The 21,893-nt window shown below is 33.1% G+C and overlaps 2 protein-coding genes, 1 long non-coding RNA gene and 1 other non-coding gene across 18 annotated transcripts; 1 reads left to right on the forward strand and 3 right to left on the reverse strand.

The window, feature by feature from the left end:
* Positions 1–882: 882 nt before the first annotated feature.
* Positions 883–3,034, reverse strand: LOC110609904 (cytochrome P450 710A1). The gene has a single exon (XM_021749742.2). The coding sequence runs from the start codon at positions 2,606–2,608 to the stop codon at positions 1,088–1,090; it is 1,521 nt and encodes a 506-aa protein (XP_021605434.1). The 5' UTR covers positions 2,609–3,034; the 3' UTR covers positions 883–1,087.
* A 941-nt stretch (positions 3,035–3,975) lies between these two features.
* On the forward strand, positions 3,976–9,871 carry LOC110609905. 10 transcript variants are annotated; one of them, XR_002487107.2, is made up of 7 exons: positions 3,983–4,384; positions 4,729–4,864; positions 6,234–6,331; positions 6,779–7,117; positions 7,524–7,900; positions 9,482–9,544; positions 9,762–9,871. It is a non-coding gene; the product is annotated as an uncharacterized LOC110609905 (long non-coding RNA). The 10 variants fall into 10 exon arrangements; XR_002487109.2 differs by lacking the exons at positions 9,482–9,544; positions 9,762–9,871 and adding an exon at positions 4,968–5,144 and having other exon boundaries at positions 3,977–4,384; positions 7,524–8,118; XR_002487114.2 differs by lacking the exon at positions 9,482–9,544 and having other exon boundaries at positions 3,984–4,384.
* A 170-nt stretch (positions 9,872–10,041) lies between these two features.
* On the reverse strand, positions 10,042–17,395 carry LOC110609902 (factor of DNA methylation 4). 6 transcript variants are annotated; one of them, XM_021749735.2, is made up of 8 exons: positions 17,190–17,394; positions 15,293–16,509; positions 14,968–15,149; positions 14,411–14,479; positions 14,019–14,303; positions 13,613–13,819; positions 12,783–13,014; positions 10,042–10,343 (listed from the first exon to the last, which is right to left on the reverse strand). In XM_021749735.2, the coding sequence occupies exons 2-7, from the start codon at positions 16,473–16,475 to the stop codon at positions 12,784–12,786; spliced, it is 2,157 nt and encodes a 718-aa protein (XP_021605427.1). In that variant the 5' UTR covers positions 16,476–16,509; positions 17,190–17,394; the 3' UTR covers positions 10,042–10,343; position 12,783. The 6 variants fall into 6 exon arrangements, with proteins under 6 accessions (XP_021605427.1, XP_021605432.1, XP_021605429.1 ...); XM_021749740.2 differs by having other exon boundaries at positions 15,293–16,464; positions 17,190–17,393; XM_021749737.2 differs by lacking the exon at positions 10,042–10,343 and adding an exon at positions 11,436–11,883.
* A 1,304-nt stretch (positions 17,396–18,699) lies between these two features.
* On the reverse strand, positions 18,700–18,772 carry TRNAK-UUU. The gene has a single exon. It is a non-coding gene; the product is annotated as a tRNA-Lys (tRNA).
* Between the last annotated feature and the right edge of the window lie 3,121 nt (positions 18,773–21,893).

The following is a 21,893-nucleotide window of genomic DNA, read 5'->3' on the forward strand; positions in this document are numbered from 1 at the left end:
ATCTTATCCATGTTATTAACGGAAAATACTTACTTACACCCATATACTAAAAATATACAATGCTGTCTTATAAAATTTTATATATTTAGATTCTATTTATTTTTAAAAATAATTTATATAACAAATATTTTTTAATTTATTTTTATTATTTAATTTAATTTTAAAAATAAGATATATTCATAAATTCAGAGGTATTAATAAAAATTTTACAATAAAAAAATTATTTTTTTTCAAAAGAGTATAATATTTTTTTTAAAAAATAGTTTTTTCTTTAATAAAATTTTTTTATTTACTATTTTTTTAAATATCTAAAATACTAAAAAATATTTTGTTTACAACAGACAAAATTTTATATTAAAAAATTATATAAATTTAATATAGATAAAGAATAGTAATAAATTAAATATTTTTAAGTATTTGATTAGATTAAATTATTTAAAAAATAAATTTAAATAGTTATAATCAAATTTAAGATGAGTTTAAATTAAAAATTAAAATATGTGATTGTTTTAGCTTGGTGTTATATATTATTTATTGGCTATGTATAATTAATTTAAGAAAATATATGTTTTATAATAATATTTATAAAATCTTTTATATGTTTTTATTTAAAAATAAATTTTTTTAGAAATATTATTTTTTTAAAATAAATTAATGAAAAATATTTTTTTATATAATTTAATAATTAAAATATATAAAATTAAATAAATTAGAGTTTTATTTAAATAATAATTTTTAATTAAATTTAAAATAAATCTAAATATTAATAATATTAATCAAATTTAAATTTATATTCAAATAAAAGTATTTTTGCGACAATCCTATCGGTTGTCGATGAGAATCGTCATTCTTTAATATGCGAAATTGCTCAAAAAGACAACATTTTCAAATTAATTTCATTTACCCAATACAGAGCACACATTTATTTCGATTCCCACTTACACCAAAGCCGGTCTCCCTCACCAATCAATGTTCCCCCACACCGTTAATCAAAAGAATCCTAACCCACACAATAATAAAAAGGTACAAATTAATAACTTTTATTGTTTTAAAGAAAAATACCATTGTTTGACCACAAATATTTTGTTCAGAAGCTGGGAAATTCTGTGCATCGACTAGAAAGGAATACTGTGCATCCGTCCTTTGGACTGATTGTTGGATTGTAAACAATATCATCGCAGCCGTCCGTTCCGTGGCGCTTGAACTCAACTAAGGTAGAAAACAGGGCGATAAATAGCACCAGATGATTCAAAGCATACCTCTGACCCACACACTGATGGGCTCCGGCCCCAAATGCCAGGAAGTTCCTCTTGAACCGCTGATCTTCCTGCCGTTCCTCCGAGAAACGATCCGGGTCGAACCGGTCTGCTTCTATGAAACCTTGGAACGAACTCTCATACACCGACGGGAACACTATTGTCCCCTTCGGAATTGTGTATGACTCCGTCAAGGGAAAGTCCTTCACGGCGACATGTGGCACTAAGGTAGCTGGCGCTCTGTACCTTATAACTTCACGCGCCACCGCCTGTGTATACTTCATTTCCCTGACCTGGTCTGCAGTGATTAGACGATTGGTCTGCGGTGACCAGATGCTGGTAACTTCTTCTCGAACTCTAGATAAAATCTCAGGATGCGAATCCAGCAAAGCCACTGCCCATAGAAGCGAAGATGTGGAAGCATCCTGAGCAGCAAAGAGGAAATCGAAGAGATAGCCCCCAATCTCGGCATCGCTGGTATGAGGTGGTGCAGGTTTGCCGGCTGCTTTCGCATCTGAGATTTCCCTGAGAGTTTCTTTCATCCAGAAATCCACCAAGCATTTGGGCTCCTCGTCTTTTGCCATTATCGTTTTGCTCTGTTTAGTGCATCCGGCTAGAGTCTGGGCGAGGCGGTCAACAGCAAGCCTAGCGTTTCGAAAGGCGAATCCGGGGAGGTCAACAGGGAGCTTCATGGTGCCAACATTGAATAAGTTATAATCGAACTTGAACCTCTCTCGAGCTTCAGGGCTCAAGTAGGGTCCAACCATTACAGTCTGCGAAGTCTCAAGGTTCATGTCTCGAACCAGCAGACGCAGGGAGATGGGTTCATTAGGCTTCTCCTTAGCCATTGTCTCCCACTTCTTCAAATGCTTCAGCATGATGATCTGCTGGAGCTCAGAGTAGGTGGCAAGTGCCCTTGGAGTGAAATTGGGGGCAATCCGATGGCGAAGATCCTTGTGATCCTGGCCGAACATGTAGATCATATTATGCTCTCCAAATAGCTTCTTACCAAAAGGGTGACCAACAAGCATGAAAGCATCGGGCCTCACATTTGCGAAAATAAGATGGGAGAGCTCAGTGTCGCGAACGAAGACAATGAACCTCCCGATGATATAGTTAACAGAGAAACCAAACCCAGAAGAGAGAGCAGACTGAGCTTCCCAGAATTTGGTGGGGTCTCTAACCAAGGAGATTGCGTTGCCAAAAAAAGGAAGCACAAGAGACGGACCAGGAGCTTGGCGTTTCTTTATCAAGTAAGAGATCTGCTCAAAAAACAGAAGGAAAAGAATAAAATAAACTATGTATGGAAGTGCTGTGGATAGAGAGGTAATGAAAGATAAGAGGCGAAGCATTTCTGATTTGTGGGCTATGAGTGGTGCCTTTCTGGAAAGAAAAAGATTGAATGTTCAGGTACACTTTGAGGAAAAAAAAAAAAAAAAGGAAATGTTGAAGTACACAGACGAATAAGGTGTGTTTTATGGGAAAGGTTCAAAATTCGAATCCTGACGCTATGATATGGTTGAAACTTGAAGGACAGATGGAGATCTAGGGTACTGGCCCAGACAGTGATAATTGTTTCCTTTTGTGTCTCTGATGCTCAGAGGTAAAGAACGAAGAAGAAGAGATAAATTATAGGACGGCGAGAGGAAGGAAGAAGGGTGGCATGCACAGCTGGGGAAGAGAGGAGGTGACGTGGAGAATAAGCAAAATCGTTCAGGACAAGAAGAAAACGTTTTGGACTTGCCAAGCTGTTTCACTTTTTGTGTCTCTCCGCATTGAACTAATTGTATTCTGATTGAGTTTTGGGTCTTAATATATAAGGAAAAAATGCATTTGATTAGTGATTGGATTGCTAAATTTTGGATTATTTAATTGCATATATTACTTTTTTTTTGGTCAGAAATTGCATATATTCCCTAGTAGGCATTAGAAGAATCAGCAGAGGATTAGAGTGAAATCATTGCTTACAAAAGCCAAAATGAAATAATATTGACACAGTTTTTTTTAAAATAAATTTTATTAATAAAATTTAAATAAGCTGTTAAATTAATTTGTTTTTTAATTCAATTCAACATCGGTAAGGAATTAAGAGCAAACAGATTTATGCAGTATTAATAATCATATTAAAATTAAATAAGTCTTCAACAATTTAAAAAATGTAAAAAAATTACATTGACTACTATTTTACATTTATTTTAATTTTTTAAAATAAAAATTTAAAAAATAAAATTTAAAACGTATTAAATTTCTTCAGATATATTTATAATTAAATTAAAATTATGAGTGAACATCCATTTTAATATTAACAACAATTACCGAATAGCTGGATATGGATTTAACACCACATGGTTATCAAACTTACAACAAACCCCATCCAAATTCTGTGCCCTACACACGTTTTTTCTTTCCCGGCTGCTGACACTTGCTTCCAAACTGGATATTCTTTAGTTGCTAGGTAGAATTGATCAACATTATTAATATTCAAGTATTAGCTATTGATATCATTTAAAAGTTGACGCAGGAGGCAACATTTTCTTTTACCTAACTAGTTAATAATTAGTTGTTTGATAATTAAAAAAATATAATTTTATTACTAAAATAAAAGAAATTTACCCCATTGTCTGCTTCCTCCCCAAAGTTAGGTCTTGTTTGTATCTATTAATTTGTTTAAGCAACAAATTAATGCCTAGTTAAATCCACCAGTATAATTTGAAAGATGAATACTGCAGAGCAGCCAACGAGGAGAAAATGCCACATGATTTAAATGTGAAAAACACTACTCATTCACATTGAGTTGCTGCCACATAAGCAAAAGCAAAAGAAAAAAGCCGCCAAAAGAGAACAACTTCGTATCCTTCCCTCCCACCCTATGTATTCGATCTCTACGTTCTCTTTACGCGCTTGACTCTCTCAGTCTATCAGTTTCTCAAATTGACTCAACTGAAATGGAATCTCCATTGATTCCTGCTAATAACGATGGTGTTACATCAGATCAGCTCTTATCTTTCTCGGCACCGGCTGCTTCAACTCCGTGCCATTCCCACTGTGCCTGATCCAGCCGTCTGATCTTCCATCCATGTTTGCTCCATGGCCCTCTCGATCCTCCCTGAGCAAAACCCCAACTATAGGTTATCTTCTCGATTTTAATGATCTTAGCCTTTTCTCCTCGTGCTGTAAATTTATCTATTAGTCATAAATTTTTAATGATCATATTGATGTGGCTTATTAAGTGAAAACTAATAGGGATTCAATTGTAAAACCTAGCTTAATTTTATAGCTCCAATTAATTAATAAACAAGTACCCATTGTAAAAAGCGCCAAAGTTGATGATGACTTTTTTCTTCGGCATTGGATTTTTATTTCTTATTCTGCTTTTTTTTTTTGGTTGATGCGAAAATTGAGGAATAAAATTGATCTGTGTGCGCGCGTGGTTTGATTTCAATTTTTGTTTAAAATTATATTATTTGTACAGGTGTAATACAACTCTGCTTATAGATTGTTGCCAGAGTGATGGGAAACGCAATTGCATACTAATTGATGTCGGGAAGACATTTAGGGAGCAAGTGCTTAGGTGGTTTACTTTCTACCGTATTCCTCGACTGGATTCTGTAAGTAATGTTTCTGTCATTTTATGTTTAATTTGTCGACCGAAACTCTCTGCTAACTGTATGAAAGTATTTTGTCATGACTCGCATTGGTTGGACAAAATAGCCACGACAAGTTTGCATATGAGCTTGGATTGATTTCGAAGAGATTCTGATTGTGTTATTTCCAATGATATGAATGGAAATCTATTTTCAATTCTTTATTATTATCTGAGCGAACAAAGTTCAAATTGGGAAACAAGATACAACCAGGACCAGGCTAGGAAGCATCGGCATCACCATCGTTAAGTTTTTTTTTTCTTTGATGAAGTGTTTTTAGTTGATTTAAGTCTTTTGTCTATCTCTCAACTTTTTTTAATTAATTATTTAAGAATCTGTGATGATATCGTAAAAGAATGGTAGAATGGGGAGGAAAGAACCTTATGAGGAAGGAACGTAAGTATTCACTACTGACGACTCTGACAAAAAATTATAGGTTCCTTTTCTGAATTAGAGTGCTACTAGCGTTTTGCCATGGCTGCATAATTAATCACGTCAGGTGGAGCAGTAGTTTCCCCCTTTGTTTTAAATGTCACATTCAGCTATTTCCTTAAGGCCTCCTGTACACAGATACGCAGATTAAAAATAGATAGAGAAAAGCAAACACAAGAACTTTTTGCCGTTTGGAAAATGTAATTACATCATCCAATAACTGCCTGCATTTTACTATTGAAAGGAGAGTATTGTAGCCTTATTTATATTGACCTAATATTTGTAACCTAGGATTTCTTACACAAATAAGATTCACATAATCACAGAGTAAACTTCCAAGATTAGCAATATCTAGCATGCTGCCCATGAGCTCCACCCCTTTACTAGGATGGTTTAATGGACGATAACTTTTCCTCTAACAGTATAAGCCATAACTCAACAACTGGCAGTTACTATGTTGTGGCTATGGCAGAAGGTGACTTGACTAAGTGAGCTGTGATGGTGTGTGATTGAACATGTAATGGAATTAGTCAGCAAGTGTTAGTGGAGCTGGAATAGTTAGTTGAAGGGGAGATTAGTTGCAGCTGTAGATAATTGAATAACACAAAGAGGCAGGAGAATGCATTACTTGTATAGAGCTTGAGATTATAACGAGTATATTCACAAATAACAGTACAAGGATTCCTTTCTGCACACACTCTCTCTCTAAAGCTTCTGATATGTATTCTTATTCTCCTCCTTTCTTCTTTTTCTCTCTCTCTCGTTTTGTCCTTTCTCCTTCCTTGTTCTATCTTGGTGGTTGATTTTCTTTGTTCGTTATAATACATTTTGAACCATGGAGAAGTACTAGGACTAATTTTGTATGACTGAACATTATTTTGACCCATCCATGCTGATGCAGTTCTTGGAATTGATGACATACGTGCTGTGGAACCAGTTAGTCTGAAAAATGATATTGATAGAACCCCCAGTTTTCCTGAGCCAGTTTGCCATGGATAGGTACGTTTGGTATTCCTTCTCAGCTACATAGTTACAGCTTTATACATTCACATTCTCATACTTGTTATGGGAAATAATTATTTGTCGTGATTTTTCTGTCTTCTATGGGTGCTTTGTCATGAAATATGCAACTATATACTTAGGAAATTTTTGCAGGGAAATGTTCTCAGTCCCTTGGGCAACTGCTTCTACCTTTGAGTCAATGCGGATCTGTTACTGTATAATCTGGGACCTTCATTATTCATGATTTGTTAAAACGTAGCTAAACTCATCTGGTTTATCAATTACACAACAACACAGTTATGTCTTAATGTAGACTTGCTGACAATTGAACTTAAGCAAGGGGAATTCTTAAATTTTTACATTTGTTACTTTATTCTGTATCAGATGCAATCTGCCTTGTAACATTGTTTTGATGTTTGCCTATGTTTTGCCTTTTGGAAACAGCATTGCTTTGAAGATTCCCTAATTGATAAAGAAAAAATGAAGGGAAGGTCAGGAAATAAGGGGGGTAGCACAGCTAGATTGGAAGATAATTGCAGAAGATTGTCGGAGCTCATTTGTTGCTCAGGCTTACAGTTTGTCCCTTTGCCAGTTACATTGAAACTCTCTTCAAATACACATGCGCAAAAAGACAAAATGTATGCATCCTCATTGTTTACAGATGCTTTCTCATGCAGGTAATGCATGTAGAGGACTATATTTGCTTGGGATTTCTCTTTGGCCAAAAAAGCCGGATTGCTTATATATTTGATGTTGCACGTTTTCCTGCAAGCACAGAATATGGTGAGGGTGGTTAAAATAGTTTTCAGTAGAAATGGTTCGAGATTAAATAGAACTTAAAGATGATTTAATTGATTTTTAGGGCAGTTATAGGGATGGTAATCTTCCACCAAAGTGAATAATGCATAGGCCCTTCATACTTCTAAGAAACCTCCTTGATTGCATTCTCCTCCTCTTCTATATTGGTAACACCTGTTTAGCCAAATTTGCGTTGCCATTGTGCTATATATTTTCTTATGGTTTCAGTAATTTACATCATTTATCTTCTGTTTGCACCCTCACTGCAGAATGGATCTCATAATGTTCATTTCTGCTTAGTTTTTTTCCCTCTTTCCCATTCCAATTCATTATTTGAGATTTTCTTAATTTTTTAAATGCTCTTACAGCCACTTATGCTGCCTGCCTGCAGGCCCTTGAAGCAATGAAGAGATTAGTCCAAGGCTAGCTCTTCTAATTGGAAGGAATCATGAGTTTGATCATTACGAGGACAATGACTTCTTGGCAGAATGGTCTGAAAGGCGTAAAATTTATTCCATAGTCTTAATGACATGCATTTTCAATTACATATTGATTTGGCTGTTGAATAAAATGCAGTATTGAGATAATGTCGTGTCAGCAGAGTTCAACAGGATTATGGTTTTGTGTTATATTTTGTCTGCATTCTTCTTTTTATATTGATCGAAGATTAAGCAACTGATATTCTTTTGTCACCTTCTGTTTCTAGGGCAGGAATATCGGTGCAGCTTGCACGTGATGGTTTGAGAGTTCCTATACACCTATGATAAGGTCAGCCAGTATAATAAGTCTCATTGATTACTAGGAGCATAAAATTCTTTCTCACTTAAAAGAGTGATCGTAGTTTGTTGAGTTGCTTGCCTACATCATCAGACAACCCATGTATGAACTTTCAAACTTACTGATATTGAAACTGCCTGTTTTTCAATGAGTAGTGGTTTGTCATTACATTTCTGTTTATTTTTATTATCAATATTAAGCTTTCAACCCGTAGTTATCTAATTGATATTTTGAATTGTCAATTTAAATTCTAACTATACTCTTAAGTGCCCGTGCAGAAATATTTATTTCTAAAATTATTAGTAAAATAAAAAATATATAAATTTAGATAAGAATATTGAAAATATTTAAAATTAAAGTTTAAGGATATATCTTATAAATATCTGTGAAAGTTTTGTTTATTATCTTTAAATATATTTTTAATTTAACTTTTAAAATTTGACGGTAGAGGCTTGTAATGTTTTTATATTTATAGACATTTTTTTATTAAAATAGAATATAATTATTTTTTTAATATTAATTTTACTTGGTATCCATTCATGTTCATCTACTTGTGATTGTAACTTGTAATTTCATTATTATAGTTTATAAATTATTTTTTATTTTACTTGTCATTTGTCTATTGAATTTTGTGTTTTGGCTTTATTTACTGATTCAATATTATAATATTTATTTAGATTTAGATTTAGATTTATATGGATATTTTATAATCATATCAATAAGTAATTAATAATAAAAATATTAATATATATTTAATAAAACCAATAAAGTTTATTTATGTGAATATTATAATTATCAACAGTTAAGATATTGTCCCAGACAAAAAAAGAAATAAGCGGTTAAGAGTAAAATACAACTGAAAGATAAATATAATATATATTAAAATTATGGTTGTGTTTTTAATTATTTGTACTTATTAATTTTAAATTTAATATTTTTTTTAAATTTTTACATATATATATATTAATTGTATTTAAAAATTTTATATTAAATATTAAGAAATTAAAAAGTTATATATTATTATTAGAATGAAAAAAATAACTTCTTTCAAAAAACAATGTAAAAAGTTATTTTCTATTATTTAATAATAATCACAAGATAAGAGCAGAATAAATAAATAAATAAATAAATAATCTAATAGAAAATTACTTGCTGACTCTTAGAAAAACTTGTTTTACTGTTTAGCTTTGTTATAGCGAATAATTTGGTAAAAATTTTCAAATCAAACAAGACATAGATGCATAATAAATAAAATACTGCTGCCACTAATAATAAATGCAAATATTTAAAACAATTATTGATTGACAAGTCCTAATGAAAGGGACTTGGCCACTGGGCAGGGTTAGTGGCCAGTCCACCGCATTGTCATTGTCCCCCTAGCGGGGAGAAAAAATTTCCCATCCCCCGAGTTGCTTTTTCCTTGTATGGTTTTATATTTCCCTATTTTCATTTGATTTTTATTTTTTTTTCCAAAATTTAAACAAAATAGTAATGCATTATCCATTGAAATATAAAATTATGTTATATAACTATACCAAATAGGTTATACTCATCTCTGTTATATTTGGGTAGATGCTCGTTGGGAACAAGGGATCCCCGCCCATTAACGTTTCTACATGTGTGTGTCCAATCTTGGTAAGTCTGCATAATAGCAAAATTTATATAACCTATGTCATCTTCAAAAATACCTTGATGAATTCTGAGTTTTAAATTTGTACACATATATAAATACTCGTTGAACCTGTTTGTGAATTTCATTTGTCTCCATAATCCGTGAATTAGGTTCACCTTAGGCTTTCATGGAAGGGGGTAAATAATGAAACTAACAAATTCCTTCTACTTTTGCTTGCAGTTGCAGGTTGAGATATAAAGTATCAATTATTACTTGACACAAAAATCTGATGGAGGAATAAATATTTAAACTATCAATTCCAATATACACAATTTTATAGTTTCGTTGCATTCTGATGGAAGTAATAGACAAACTGAAATATTTGAACTGGAGAAATTGCAGGACAGAAATTATAAAGGAATACGATTTATATTGATATAAAAGTTTCTTTTGCATCCTTCTAATTTTGTGCGATATATACTTGATAAATAAAATGAGCAAATGGAAATATATGTATATGTATTTTAATAATGCAAGGCTGCATTTAACAAGGCCAAAAGAGGCTCAAAGTACAGAAGAAATTAAAATCTACATACAATCCAAAAAAACCAGAAAATCAACTCGTCCAAAAAAAAAGTCAACCCTTCCAAACCAAAAACACAACATACGAACTAAACCAACTCAAAATTAGCTCAAAATCTACTCAATTTAGCCATAAAAACCAATGCACCGCATGGAGAGAGGAACATCGATCATCAGTCACTGAGCAACCGAAACCCATAGCAACAGCACCAATCAAAACAGAGCAGCAATCAAGTATAGCTGGCAGGGACAAAAAAAATGCAAAAATAGTCATGCCCAAACTAGAATCTTAGGATGAACACAGATTTGAGGCAGTCCATAACAGAATTAGAATGTATGAGGGCACGTCGAGTAAAGCCTACAATCAAACATCAACTAACAAGGGCGTGATCCCTCGGGCGAAGTGAGCCGGTTCTAGGAAACTAGCATCATAGCAATGATAAGTCTCTATGGCAGCCAAAAGCGAGCTATTAATTCTTAACAGGTCCTATAGAGCAGTGAACTCTCGCCTAGAAAACAATATGGACTTGCAAAATCAAGAAAATAAAAAAGAAATCCAAAACAAGCTGCATTCATAATAAGAAAAACCAAGAATGATGGAAGAAAATGAAAAAAAAAAACCCTAAAATAAGTTGGCACCACTATTCATGATAAGAAAAATTAAGGATGATGGATCGTTGTCCTTAGCTGAAGGCAATAAAAAATAAACAATCTAAAAAAAAAATCAAAATGAAAAGAAACAGAAAGCGAAACCGGCGATCTCAGTCAATACTACTTACACCCGCATTTCGCTCTCTTCTTCTTCTACCCTTCTCTCTCTTTCCCGAAATATTTAGGCTTCCTTGCATATGTCATACATCCAAATGCTGGAATGCTCGGTGCCTTTGACGTGACATGATTGTGTTGTGTTACTGCTTGCTTTGTTAGTTTTATGTTGGAATTGGGTCAGGGGTTGCCTTGAAATTGTAGTCTTCAACTTCAACAGTTCGTCTCTGGTGAAATGGTAAAAAAACTGAATATGGATATATATATATATGGGTTTGATGGGCCCAATCTGTGGCTTTTTAATTTGTTGCGCATAAAGCTATTTATTTTTCACAAAAATAAAATTTTCTTTTATAAAAAGTGTCTTAAAATCAAAGTAATCATAAGAAAACAAATGATCTGAGATCTCCTTGGTCGATGCTTTGCAGAGATGATGGGTCTCACATTCTAGGTGGGATTATATACTTTGTTGAATACCTTGCACTACAAAACGAGGGCTAGTGACAGTGATGTTTGGAAAGCGATGTAGGGGAAAATATCAAGTTATGACATATGAACTCAGAGTCGTGAATTTGGAATTCTGGTTTTACAAAGTCAGGATTCAATGGTGCAGGTATACAAACAGAGATATCATAATAGAATAGAACACTTATGCTTCCCACCAAAGGAGCCAAAACAAACCAGAATTAGAGAAGTAACGAGCTCATCATCACTTAGAAGAAAGATAAAATTTTAAAATGTAAATCAAGAAAAGCGGATTGATCTAAGATTTTGCATAATTTTAGTTCACATGCTCGATTGGAATCGTAGGGACCTTAAAATTGAAATAAATAAAAAAAACAAAATCATAAGATTAGAAATTTGAAAGGAAGGGTTTAAAAAGAAGTGTGAATTCGGTGGCAAGATTTCAAATCGAATGTCCTAGCTGCTCAATTGTTGGTGAAGCTTTTTGTGATTTAGAGTTATTTTTGTCTGTGAATTTCATTGGTCAAGTTGAAACGTGCCTTCATCCGGCCTGTGTCATGAAAATAGATAAAATTTTCAACTTTTGCTCATGAGTGCTATAGTAATTACAAGTTTGGAACCTATCGTTAAAAAATTAACAATGCCATTAGAAATGTATTAGCATATTAGCTATTTGGATAAGCACATACATCGAGACAACTAGTCAATCACTGCCCAAACTTTGTATCTCGAAGAAAGAGAAAGAAAAAATACCAAAAAAAAAAAAAATGTATCCAGAAAACGTGATAACATAATTCCCTAAAATTTAACTGTTTTTCATCTTATCTTCCTTTATAACAATTAGTCCCAAGACCAAGGTAGTCGAAAGATAACATGACCAGGTTTTGTCAACCATTGAATTTAGATCAGAAGTCAATCCAAGAATCAAATCATTAAGGCTACAAAGACAAACAAAGCGCATGAGTACCGGATTCACAATGCATGATAAGAGCACTACTACATTAATGTTGATATAAAATGTGTGAACTTGCATGTATGTGAAAAATGAGAGGAAAATCCAGATTATGCCTTCTGTAAGCACTACTACAATACATTTGTGTGTATTTGCAAGTGCTTGGGTGGATTAAACAGTATTTACTATGTCATGCATGCTGCATATTAAGCTCATACAAGTGGGTAATCTCTATAACAAATTCACGTCCAAGCTAAGTCATGAATAGATCAAGCAACAACATGCATAAAAAGGTAGTTGTGTCAGATCAGAATCCTCCACTCGCTATGCCATATTATTCACTTGTAATTAGTTCATCCACAATATCTAGACATGACAAATGAAAAAATAATTATAATAAGTTCAATTGTAATTAGTTCATCCACAATATCTAGACATGACAAATGAAAAATTAATTATAATAAACAAGGTTAATGTATCAAACAGCATGTACTTACCTTAGGTTTTCCTTCGTTTACGCGGCTTCCACTGTTTCAGTAAATGTGCCACTCCCTCCTGTAGCGTTGCTCTTCTGTTCTCCTTGAAATTCCAAATCTCCCTTACTATGTACCTTCCACTTGGATTATACTCGTTTATTTCTCTCAAGGCTTTGGTCACAGCATTATAAACTTCATCACCATACTCGCTCTTCAGATCTTTCAGTTTTTCATCATCTTCATTGATTATCTCCTGCACAACCAGATTGAAGAACTATAATTTCACAATCAAAAGGAAACAAAAGGTTTGGTTGATCAATTGATTATAAAAAAAAAATCCATATTAGTAAAATAACAAAAAGGGAGAGCCTCGGAGGAGGGTAATAGAAAATAGCTCCCTGAAAATTGGAGGAAAAAGAGAAAGACGAGTACAAAGCAAGGTGTCAGAGAATTGTAGAAAAATTGTCCAAAAAAGACTGGAATACCTCCACAAAGATAAAGACAATAGCATGTCCTCTACAAATCGATTAGAAATTATATGATAAAGAAAACTGCAACTTGAACTTCCAGCGATTTCCGACTATCATGCATAACATTTGAAACATAGTCAAGCTGTGCTTGCTATAGGATATACCACTGACAACAAACTTCAGCAGGTAAGAAAAGAATAAGCAGAACTAAACATGGACTAGTTTCAAGTTTGCAGGGGAAATTATTGACATTTTAAAGTGATGAATGAAAGAAATTTTACGAAGTTAAGCAGGACAGTAATTCATCTTTGTTCTTATATCCTGGTTGGTGACTCTGCCATTTCATTTAGTCAGGGAAAAATGCTTGATTATATAAGCTACCTCACTATGTCCCTCCTTATCAGTGATGATCTTAAATGGATGCCAGCTAGGGTCTCGAAGGTAATGATCCCACAGTGAACACAGCTCTCCTGCTTTCCCATCTGCGTCATCAGAAAATTTTCTCTTGGCTGCAGCCTGGAAAGGTGAACCATCAAGCTCTCCCATTTTCTTTACACGTATCAAAGCACGAGGATCTTCTCTCAAAGCCTACAAAAGCAAGGAAATCAGATTCCAGCTTATAGCATTATCACATTGGCAAGATTTTCAGTCTATAACAAACATATAATGATAATACTTCACCATTCAACTTAGCCATTGATTTTTCAATTTAAACATTCTACTTATCTTCCATGTTTTATTTCAATGAAGTCTTGCAGTGAAAGGGACTATAGATGTAGGTACTTACACTTATTAACTCCTTTCGAGCACCTTGGACTTCATCGTTATTCATGCGCTCCTTAACAATAAGAGTTTGATTAAGTGATTCTAATATATCTAATTCTTCTTCTTTTTCCATCAATTCTTGGCGCACTGTGTCCATCTTTTTCTTGACCTCCATGTCCTCATCTCTCATGTGGTCCATTATTTGTAAAGAACCCTTCAGGCGCTCTATTTCCAACTCCAATGCTTGCCTAGTGTCAAGCTTCTTTTGCAGCTCAATAATTTCCATATGGAGTTTCTCTTTTTGTATCTGCCATTGATGATTGATCATAAACAGAATTATAATATTCATTCAAAGGGTACATTTTAGATCATTCTTTTCATATTATGGTTCAAGAAGATGGATGAAGAATGCACCTTTTGTTCTTCTACCAGCCTCAACATGCTTTCATCTGCCTTTTTCTGCTCCAAGATTGCCCTCTCATTCTAAAAGAAGGAAAAGGGGGCATTGACACATTTTAAAAGATATCCACGATTAAGTTTCAAGGGCATTGAAATGGATTGCAACTACTTCCAAATGTGAAATACCATTTCATTAGCATATAACCTATAGAGTACCTTTGTTGGCAAATCAAATGGGATATAAAACTCAAAAGTAATATAGGAAGTTAACATGTGATGGTTTCTGGTACTCTAACCAGATCCAAAGAGTATCGTCAGTTTCAGACCATAAGGTCGAACTCAACTTAAATATCCAAGAAGCAAACAGAAAAACAAGATGCGGTACTCTTGCAGAAATGTTAACATAAATACATAATTTAGCTTTCTATTTCCCATCCTTAGTTGTATTGTATGCCAAAACAAGCCAAACATTTAACTCACTCATCTTAAGTTAAACACATCAACTTCATTTATTATGCAGGACAGCATAAGTGATGCGAGCTAGAATTTGACTTAAGATGGGAAAATGTCACCTTTTTCTTCTCATGATGAAGCTTCCTCCTCTCATCTTCATTTTGAAACTCACGCTGTTGCAATTGCTTCTCACGCTCCTTCAGATCTTTTCTCTGATCCTCCAATCGCAGCATAGCTTTCTCGTGCTCTAAGTAAATCTTCTCAAAATGATCACGCTCATTTTGCTGCATCTTTCTTTTTTCTAATGAACATTAAATCATTAAAAAAAGAACAATGAAAATAAGCTGCTGCTGAACATGCTACTTGAAGAACACATAATTCAAATTCCACTTGTAGTAGCTTTATTTGCAGCCTTGAAAGTGAACATGGAAAATATGATCATACCTTCATTATAAGCTCTGATAATGGCGTCTTTTTCTTCCATTAGTTTGTTCAAAGATACACTGGTCTCATTGTACTTGACCTCCATTTCTTTGAGGCGCTCACGGTTCATTTGCAAGGTATCCGTTAACTTGGTCAAAAGTTTTGAATCCTTCCTACGGTCCTCAATTTCTTTACCAGAAACACTTTTCAAATCCCCATTCCTTCTCAAATGATCACCAATAATACTTCTGGAGTTATAGTCATCTTCACGTGCAATCCAACCATACAACTTATCTCCTCGACCTTTTAGTGGAGGCTTAAAATATTCTTTCTTCCCACAGTTATTGACTTCATAATCTTTTTCAAACATAAGTGCATTCCTGAAGCCATCCCAGTCTTTCTTGAAATCTACAATGGCAAATCCTGAATGCCCCAAGTGATTCCATAAAGGATGTACCCTAATTGTTTCAAACCCCTTTCTTGTTAGTTCATCCCTAAGTTTTGCACCACTTTCACCGACACGACGACCATCTTGAAACCGAGTTTGGATATTAGCAACAATTCCCATCCATGGCCAAACAAGCAATTGATCCTTACCCTTTTCATGTAAAGGTGGAGAAACAACCAAGTAATCCCTATTATGTTTATGCACATGGGAAGACTCAGTTTTGGTGGCATACCCTGAATGCTTCCTCACATCAATATGCCTACTCATATACTTGGGAGAAGATATCAAGTGATCCCTATCACGTTTATGTACAGGGGAAGACTCAGTTTTGGTGACATTCATTGGACTCTTTTTCCAATCAGTATCCCCACTCATATGTGTTGGAGAAAAGATAAAGTGATCTCTATCACGTGTTTGTGCACTGGAAGACTCAGTTTTGGTGCCATACACCGACCTCTCCTTCACATTAAAATGCCTGTTCATATACTTCTCCAAAGCTAAGTGCTGAGCTCTCTCTTCGAGATCTATCCTTTGAGAAACTCTACCAAGACTATTAGCATGTTGGAGAAGGTCCTCAAAATGGTAATCCTTCTTCCCGTGACAATAGGGGCATCTATAAGCTGAACTGGAAATTTTAACTTTGATGCTTCCCCTCGACAACTCTTTATAGTACTTATATTTGTAGTCTTCCAACTTAACGTCATTCGAGCCTCTTTCTTTTTCTGAAGTGGGAGGCATTGCAAACCTGAAATACATCAAAGTCAGAGACTGAGTCGGGTGCTTTTGGTCCCTGAAATTGTCACATAAACACAAGCAGATAATTCTAGCCCCATTTGAATCTAAAACTTTACCATTGAATAAACAGAAAACTCAGAATTAGAGTAATTAAAATGAGACGATACTATTAAGGTAGTCGCCATAAAACTGCACCATCAATTGATTGTAACCAAATCTCTCCTTTTCAAAAGAGCTATACATGCGTTTGTGTTACTGTAAGGTCTTAAAACACTGAAAATTTGACAGCATAAAAGCTAATGCTTGGTTAACTGGGGACAAATTGCAAACATATCTCAAGCCCATAAGCACTAAAAGCACAGGTTAGCTCTCTTCTTCCTTTATTCTGCCAGCAAACCACACACAAGAAAGTGGTACCAAAACTGAAATCAAGATTCTCGGATATTGTTATTAAAAATACACTAGCAATATTAAACCTATAAAAAGGGGAAAAAAGGTTCAAGCTTTGAATTCCATTCCTTTTCGCTATAAGCAAATGCCTGTATGATCATCACCAAGTCGAAGGCAAATAAGCTCATAAGCAGGTTTAAACACGCAAACAATAAGAGAATAAAAAAGAAGTAGAAAATTTTAAGCTCTTTTCCCTCCCTTAACCCATTTTCTACCCAACCAAGCAAACACAAGTGTAAAATGCGTCTCCAGTACCACATAAAACATAAACACATGAATTCATACCTTTCCTGGAAGCCCGATTTCAAAACCCTAGTCAGACTGTTGAATATGGAAGACGGAGACTCCGATCGTTAGAGATGAAAGCGACGTCGTGAGCTGAAGTTTTACTAGCAAAGACAATACGTGACGAAAAGAATGAATCGTCTTTGGGTATTTTTATACTGTTACGTACCAACGGCAGACTCCATGAGAAAGGGGTGTGCGGGATTTAATTATTGCTATTGAATAATGTGATTTAAAATCTATTTATAAGGGAAGATTTTCAAGGGGAAGTCTTATTGTAACTTTGTTTTTCATAAAGTAAAACTTAATAATTACCATTCAAAAGTGTAAATAAAGTAAATTAAAAGTAAAATAATAACAAAAAACCATTTTGAGATAAATAATTTTAACATTAAAATATCAGTTGAACACTTCTTTTTAAAAGCAACCTGAAACTCAAACATGTATTGGCATGCGCGGATCCTTGGGAATATAAGAAATAGCAAAAAACAAATCATTTGCCCAGCAGCCAGCAACTGAATGCAAATTTAAGTGAGGAGGGAGGCTCACTCACCCTAGGTTTTCTCCTTCTCTTTTTTACAATTTTTTTTTTTTTTACTTATCTTTTTCCCCAAAAGGTAATATGATATAATTGAGATAAAAGCTTGCTACGGATTCAAAGTTTAAATACATCAGAATAAAAAAATTATGCAATCGATTGAGACCGACGCAATTTGAAAGTTAAGAAATTTTTAAAAAAAAAGAGTATAGAAATTTACCTTTTATTGACTATATTCAACGTTAAAGTTACAAGAGTAAATAACATAACAAATCAAGGCAATTGCTTGCAACCTAAAAGAAAATAGCCCATGCTCAAAACAGAGAGCACCAACCGTCACTGAAAAAGCAAATGATAAAGGTGATGCAACACAATAACAATATAATATAAAATTAAATTAATATATAGTGTAACTGGTGAGAATTATGATTCTATTTGCTTTTATAATTTTATTAATCTAACTTATATTAAAGCCGTTATATATAAAATAATTATATTTTAAAATTTATTCAAAACTTCACTATAATTTATGTATATCATCAAAGAATACAAGTGCATAAACACAGTCTTTCAAACAATAGGAAGAAACATTTAATCAAGTTTAATAAGTTAATTTCATGAAATGTTTTTTTTTTCTTCCTTTTCGACTAAACTCTAAAGTGAAATAAGAGATGCAGATACAAATCAACACTGCCAAATACTCTTTGTTATAACCAAACTAATTAAAGAGAAGTCGTCCCAATGTCAAAAAGTTATAAAAATAAATATTAAATTATTGAAATTGGATTGGCAACATCACTTCAATTGGTTTTATATTTAGATTAAAAGAAATCAAAACTAAACCATACAAGGATACATAATTAATTTTCAGCAGGCCTATTATAGTAAGGGGAGGCCTGTGGGCTGTGGGCTACATTTATGATTTCAGCCCACCAATTCAAGCAAAAAGAGAAAGAAAAACCATTACAAAAACGCCGTCTGTGGGAATCGAACCCACGACCACATGGTTAAAAGCCATGCGCTCTACCAGCTGAGCTAAGACGGCTTCGTATTTCCATGTATATATATATACTTTTTAAAGTAAAACAATTATCATTTAAATTTACAACAGGTCTGATTATATTTTTATTTTATAAATAAACATTGTATTTGAAACCATATATTAGACATATGGACTATGTTTAACATATTAATGGTTTAAATAACTGTTTTAATAGTTATTAATGATTTGTCTAGTAGTTAAATATTAGAATTGTTTATATAATAATTTTAAATAGAAGTTTAGTATAAAATAAATATTTAATAAACTGTTAAATATAAAATAATAATAAAAAATATGAATAAATATTGCTCATCAACTATTAATATAAATAATAAATTAATATCTTTTTAATAAATCAACTATAGAAAATATAAAATATTTTTAATTTAATAAACTAATTAATTTTTTAATACGTCATATATAATAAAATAATACTATTCCAAATGTAATAGACGGATAACACAGTATAATAATGAAAGTTTAAATTTATAAATTTATAAAAAATAAAATGATATAATTGTAAAAGAAAATATAACTAGTGGTTGTCACATATTAAATGTTGGATAGAATAATTTTTTAAATATTTATTAATTTAATTATCAAATACTATTATAAAAAAATATTATCAAACAATAAATAATAAAAATTAATATTTTAATTTAATTTAAATACTAAACCCTATCATTAAATACAACTGCAAAACAGAATAATAATAACTAACTAATGACTTTAAAAATGGTAGTAAGATTCTAAGATATTAATTTTCTTTTTAAGATACCCATATGATTAGGAAACTTTCTATTTCGATCGATTGAGCTATATATACGCATATTCAATATAATTTTATTATTTTAAATTTAATTAATATATATATATTTTAATAAGATGTACCACTAGATGATATCCCTTCCTCCTCCTCTAAGATTTCTTGAGGCAGACCCAACAGGTAAACTTGTACACTTCTTCCTATAAATTCATCAACTATACATCTTGCACTGTCAGTCCCCAGCCCTTATCTTCCTCTCTCTCCCCCGCTGTCACGGTGCTCGCCATGTCCGGTGTGTGGATATTTGACAAGAAAGGCGTGGCTCGCCTAGTAAGCAATCCGACAAGGGAGTCTTTCGAGCACAGAGAGCCACCCTCTCCAGGCACAGCCACGGCACCAGGGGCTCGACCAAAGGTCCTTGTCTATCTCCCCACCAACCATGTCATTCGCTCATACACTGAGCTCGAATACAGACTTAATGAACTTGGCTGGACTCGCTACTATAACTCCAATCAGCCAAACCTCATCCAATTCCACAAGTCTGACAACTCTGCCCATCTAATCTCTCTCCCTAAACATTTCTCCAACTTCAGGTCTATTCACATGTATGATATTGTCGTCAAGAATCGCTCTTTCTTTGAAGTTCGTGACCCTATGGCTAGGTAGTAGCCAGTGTTTGATCCTTCCACATACACACAGCAAGGAAACAAAGAGATGACCATATGCTAATCTTCTTTAAGAGTTATATCTTGCAAGGTTAGATATCGATTCCCATGGAGATCATATAAAAGTGTACACGTAGATGTAATTTGGAGAGAGATAAAGAGTGGGCATGTTAGGTGCTTAATGTAACAGTAGTTTGATGCTTTTATTCTAGTTAGTTGACTTATTATCAGTGTTCTTGTTCTTGTTCTTCAAACTTTATTCTTTTTCACTGATTTTTGGTGATTATCAAACCGATGATTTTCACTAATTACCTGTTTTCCATCGAGGGTGATCACAATAATCTAAAGGGTATTTCCTTCTCGACATGGCGTGTTTGATTGACAACACATCTACAATTGCATGCATGCATTTGTTTTTTTTGTTTCTCAGCTTTTTACTCTACATAGAGAGCCTATGATATAGCCATCAGATGCAAACATAATTAAATTAGCAAGAAATTGGATTAACTGGTAATAAAATGGTGTGATTTTAGATGCTGGGTATAGGTAGATGTATAGGGCAATAGCGTGCATCGAAAATTTGAAGGCATGTGAATAGTGAAGTGGGTTTGAATAGAATTTGTCAGGTATGAGGAGAGGACGTAGAAAGACTTGAAAGAAAAAGCTGAAAGTATTTATGCGATGGTGTTATCAGCTTCTACATACATCAGAAACAGATCCCGTGTTTGTACCTTTCTTTTATCCATCAGATTCAGATCATTATTGCGGCTATGCTCTAGCTACGCCTCGTAGGTTCCTGCACTAGTGTGAGAGAGAATCATATACCATCCATCATCTTCTTCTTCCTGTGCAGCTGCATATTCATCATCTATGTACCTTTCAACTTAATTGCTCACGAGCTTTGTACCTTGTTTTCTTCATCCTGGCTTTCAATTGCTGGATTTTCCATGTTCTTTCATATTTTTTTGAGTTTTATATATATGTGTATAACGGTTAGATATTATGGTGAAATTTAATTAGACGAGACAAGAGTCACCATAATCAATGGTTTTGTGGTAAAATTTACCCTAATAAAGTGGAAATCTTATCTAACTGGACTAGCTTGGTTGTATATTTAAGGCCACAAGAACTTAATTGGCAGGTAATTCGTACGCGGAAAGCAGGGACGTAAACGGGTAATACAAGTGAAAATTATATTAGCAATATTTGAATTTAAATAAAATTTAAATTCATTTAGTTTTATATATTTTAATTAATAATTTATATAAATAATATTTTTTATTAATAATTTTTATTTAAAAATTTAATATTTTTTAAAAAATATTTAAATTTAAATTTTTAAATAAAAATATAAAAAATTTGTAAATATTATTATAAAATATATTTTTTATATTAAATTAATTATTTATATAAATAGACTTGGATAGTGAATATTTTATATATAAAACTCGAATCTGATTTGAATTTATAATAAAAATTAACTTTTAAATTTAAATTTATTTCAAACCTGATTATAATTATTTAAATTAATTTTATTAAAATTTGATCGGATTGAATATTCTGAGGATCATTACAAAGAAGAGGACAATCCCATTGATGCAAATTATTTTCCAAACTAAATTTTTGTTATTAAATTTTATTTGAAATGAGGAGGGAATCGAGTGTTAAAAACTACAAAATTTAATAAAATTAA

Source organism: Manihot esculenta, chromosome 2 (assembly GCF_001659605.2).
Source record: "Manihot esculenta cultivar AM560-2 chromosome 2, M.esculenta_v8, whole genome shotgun sequence".
Lineage (NCBI taxonomy): Eukaryota > Viridiplantae > Streptophyta > Magnoliopsida > Malpighiales > Euphorbiaceae > Manihot > Manihot esculenta.

Excerpts from the sequence above, each read along its gene's own strand:
- LOC110609902 (XM_021749735.2), bottom strand. The coding sequence starts at position 16,475 with ATGTATTTCAGGTTTGCAATGCCTCCCACTTCAGAAAAAGAAAGAGGC. Across the intron at positions 14,480-14,967 it reads TTCATCATGAGAAGAAAAAG|AATGAGAGGGCAATCTTGGA; the intron begins GTGACATTTTCC and ends TCCTTCTTTTAG. Across the intron at positions 14,304-14,410 it reads GGCTGGTAGAAGAACAAAAG|ATACAAAAAGAGAAACTCCA; the intron begins GTGCATTCTTCA and ends CATCAATGGCAG.
- LOC110609904 (XM_021749742.2), bottom strand. The coding sequence starts at position 2,608 with ATGCTTCGCCTCTTATCTTTCATTACCTCTCTATCCACAGCACTTCCA.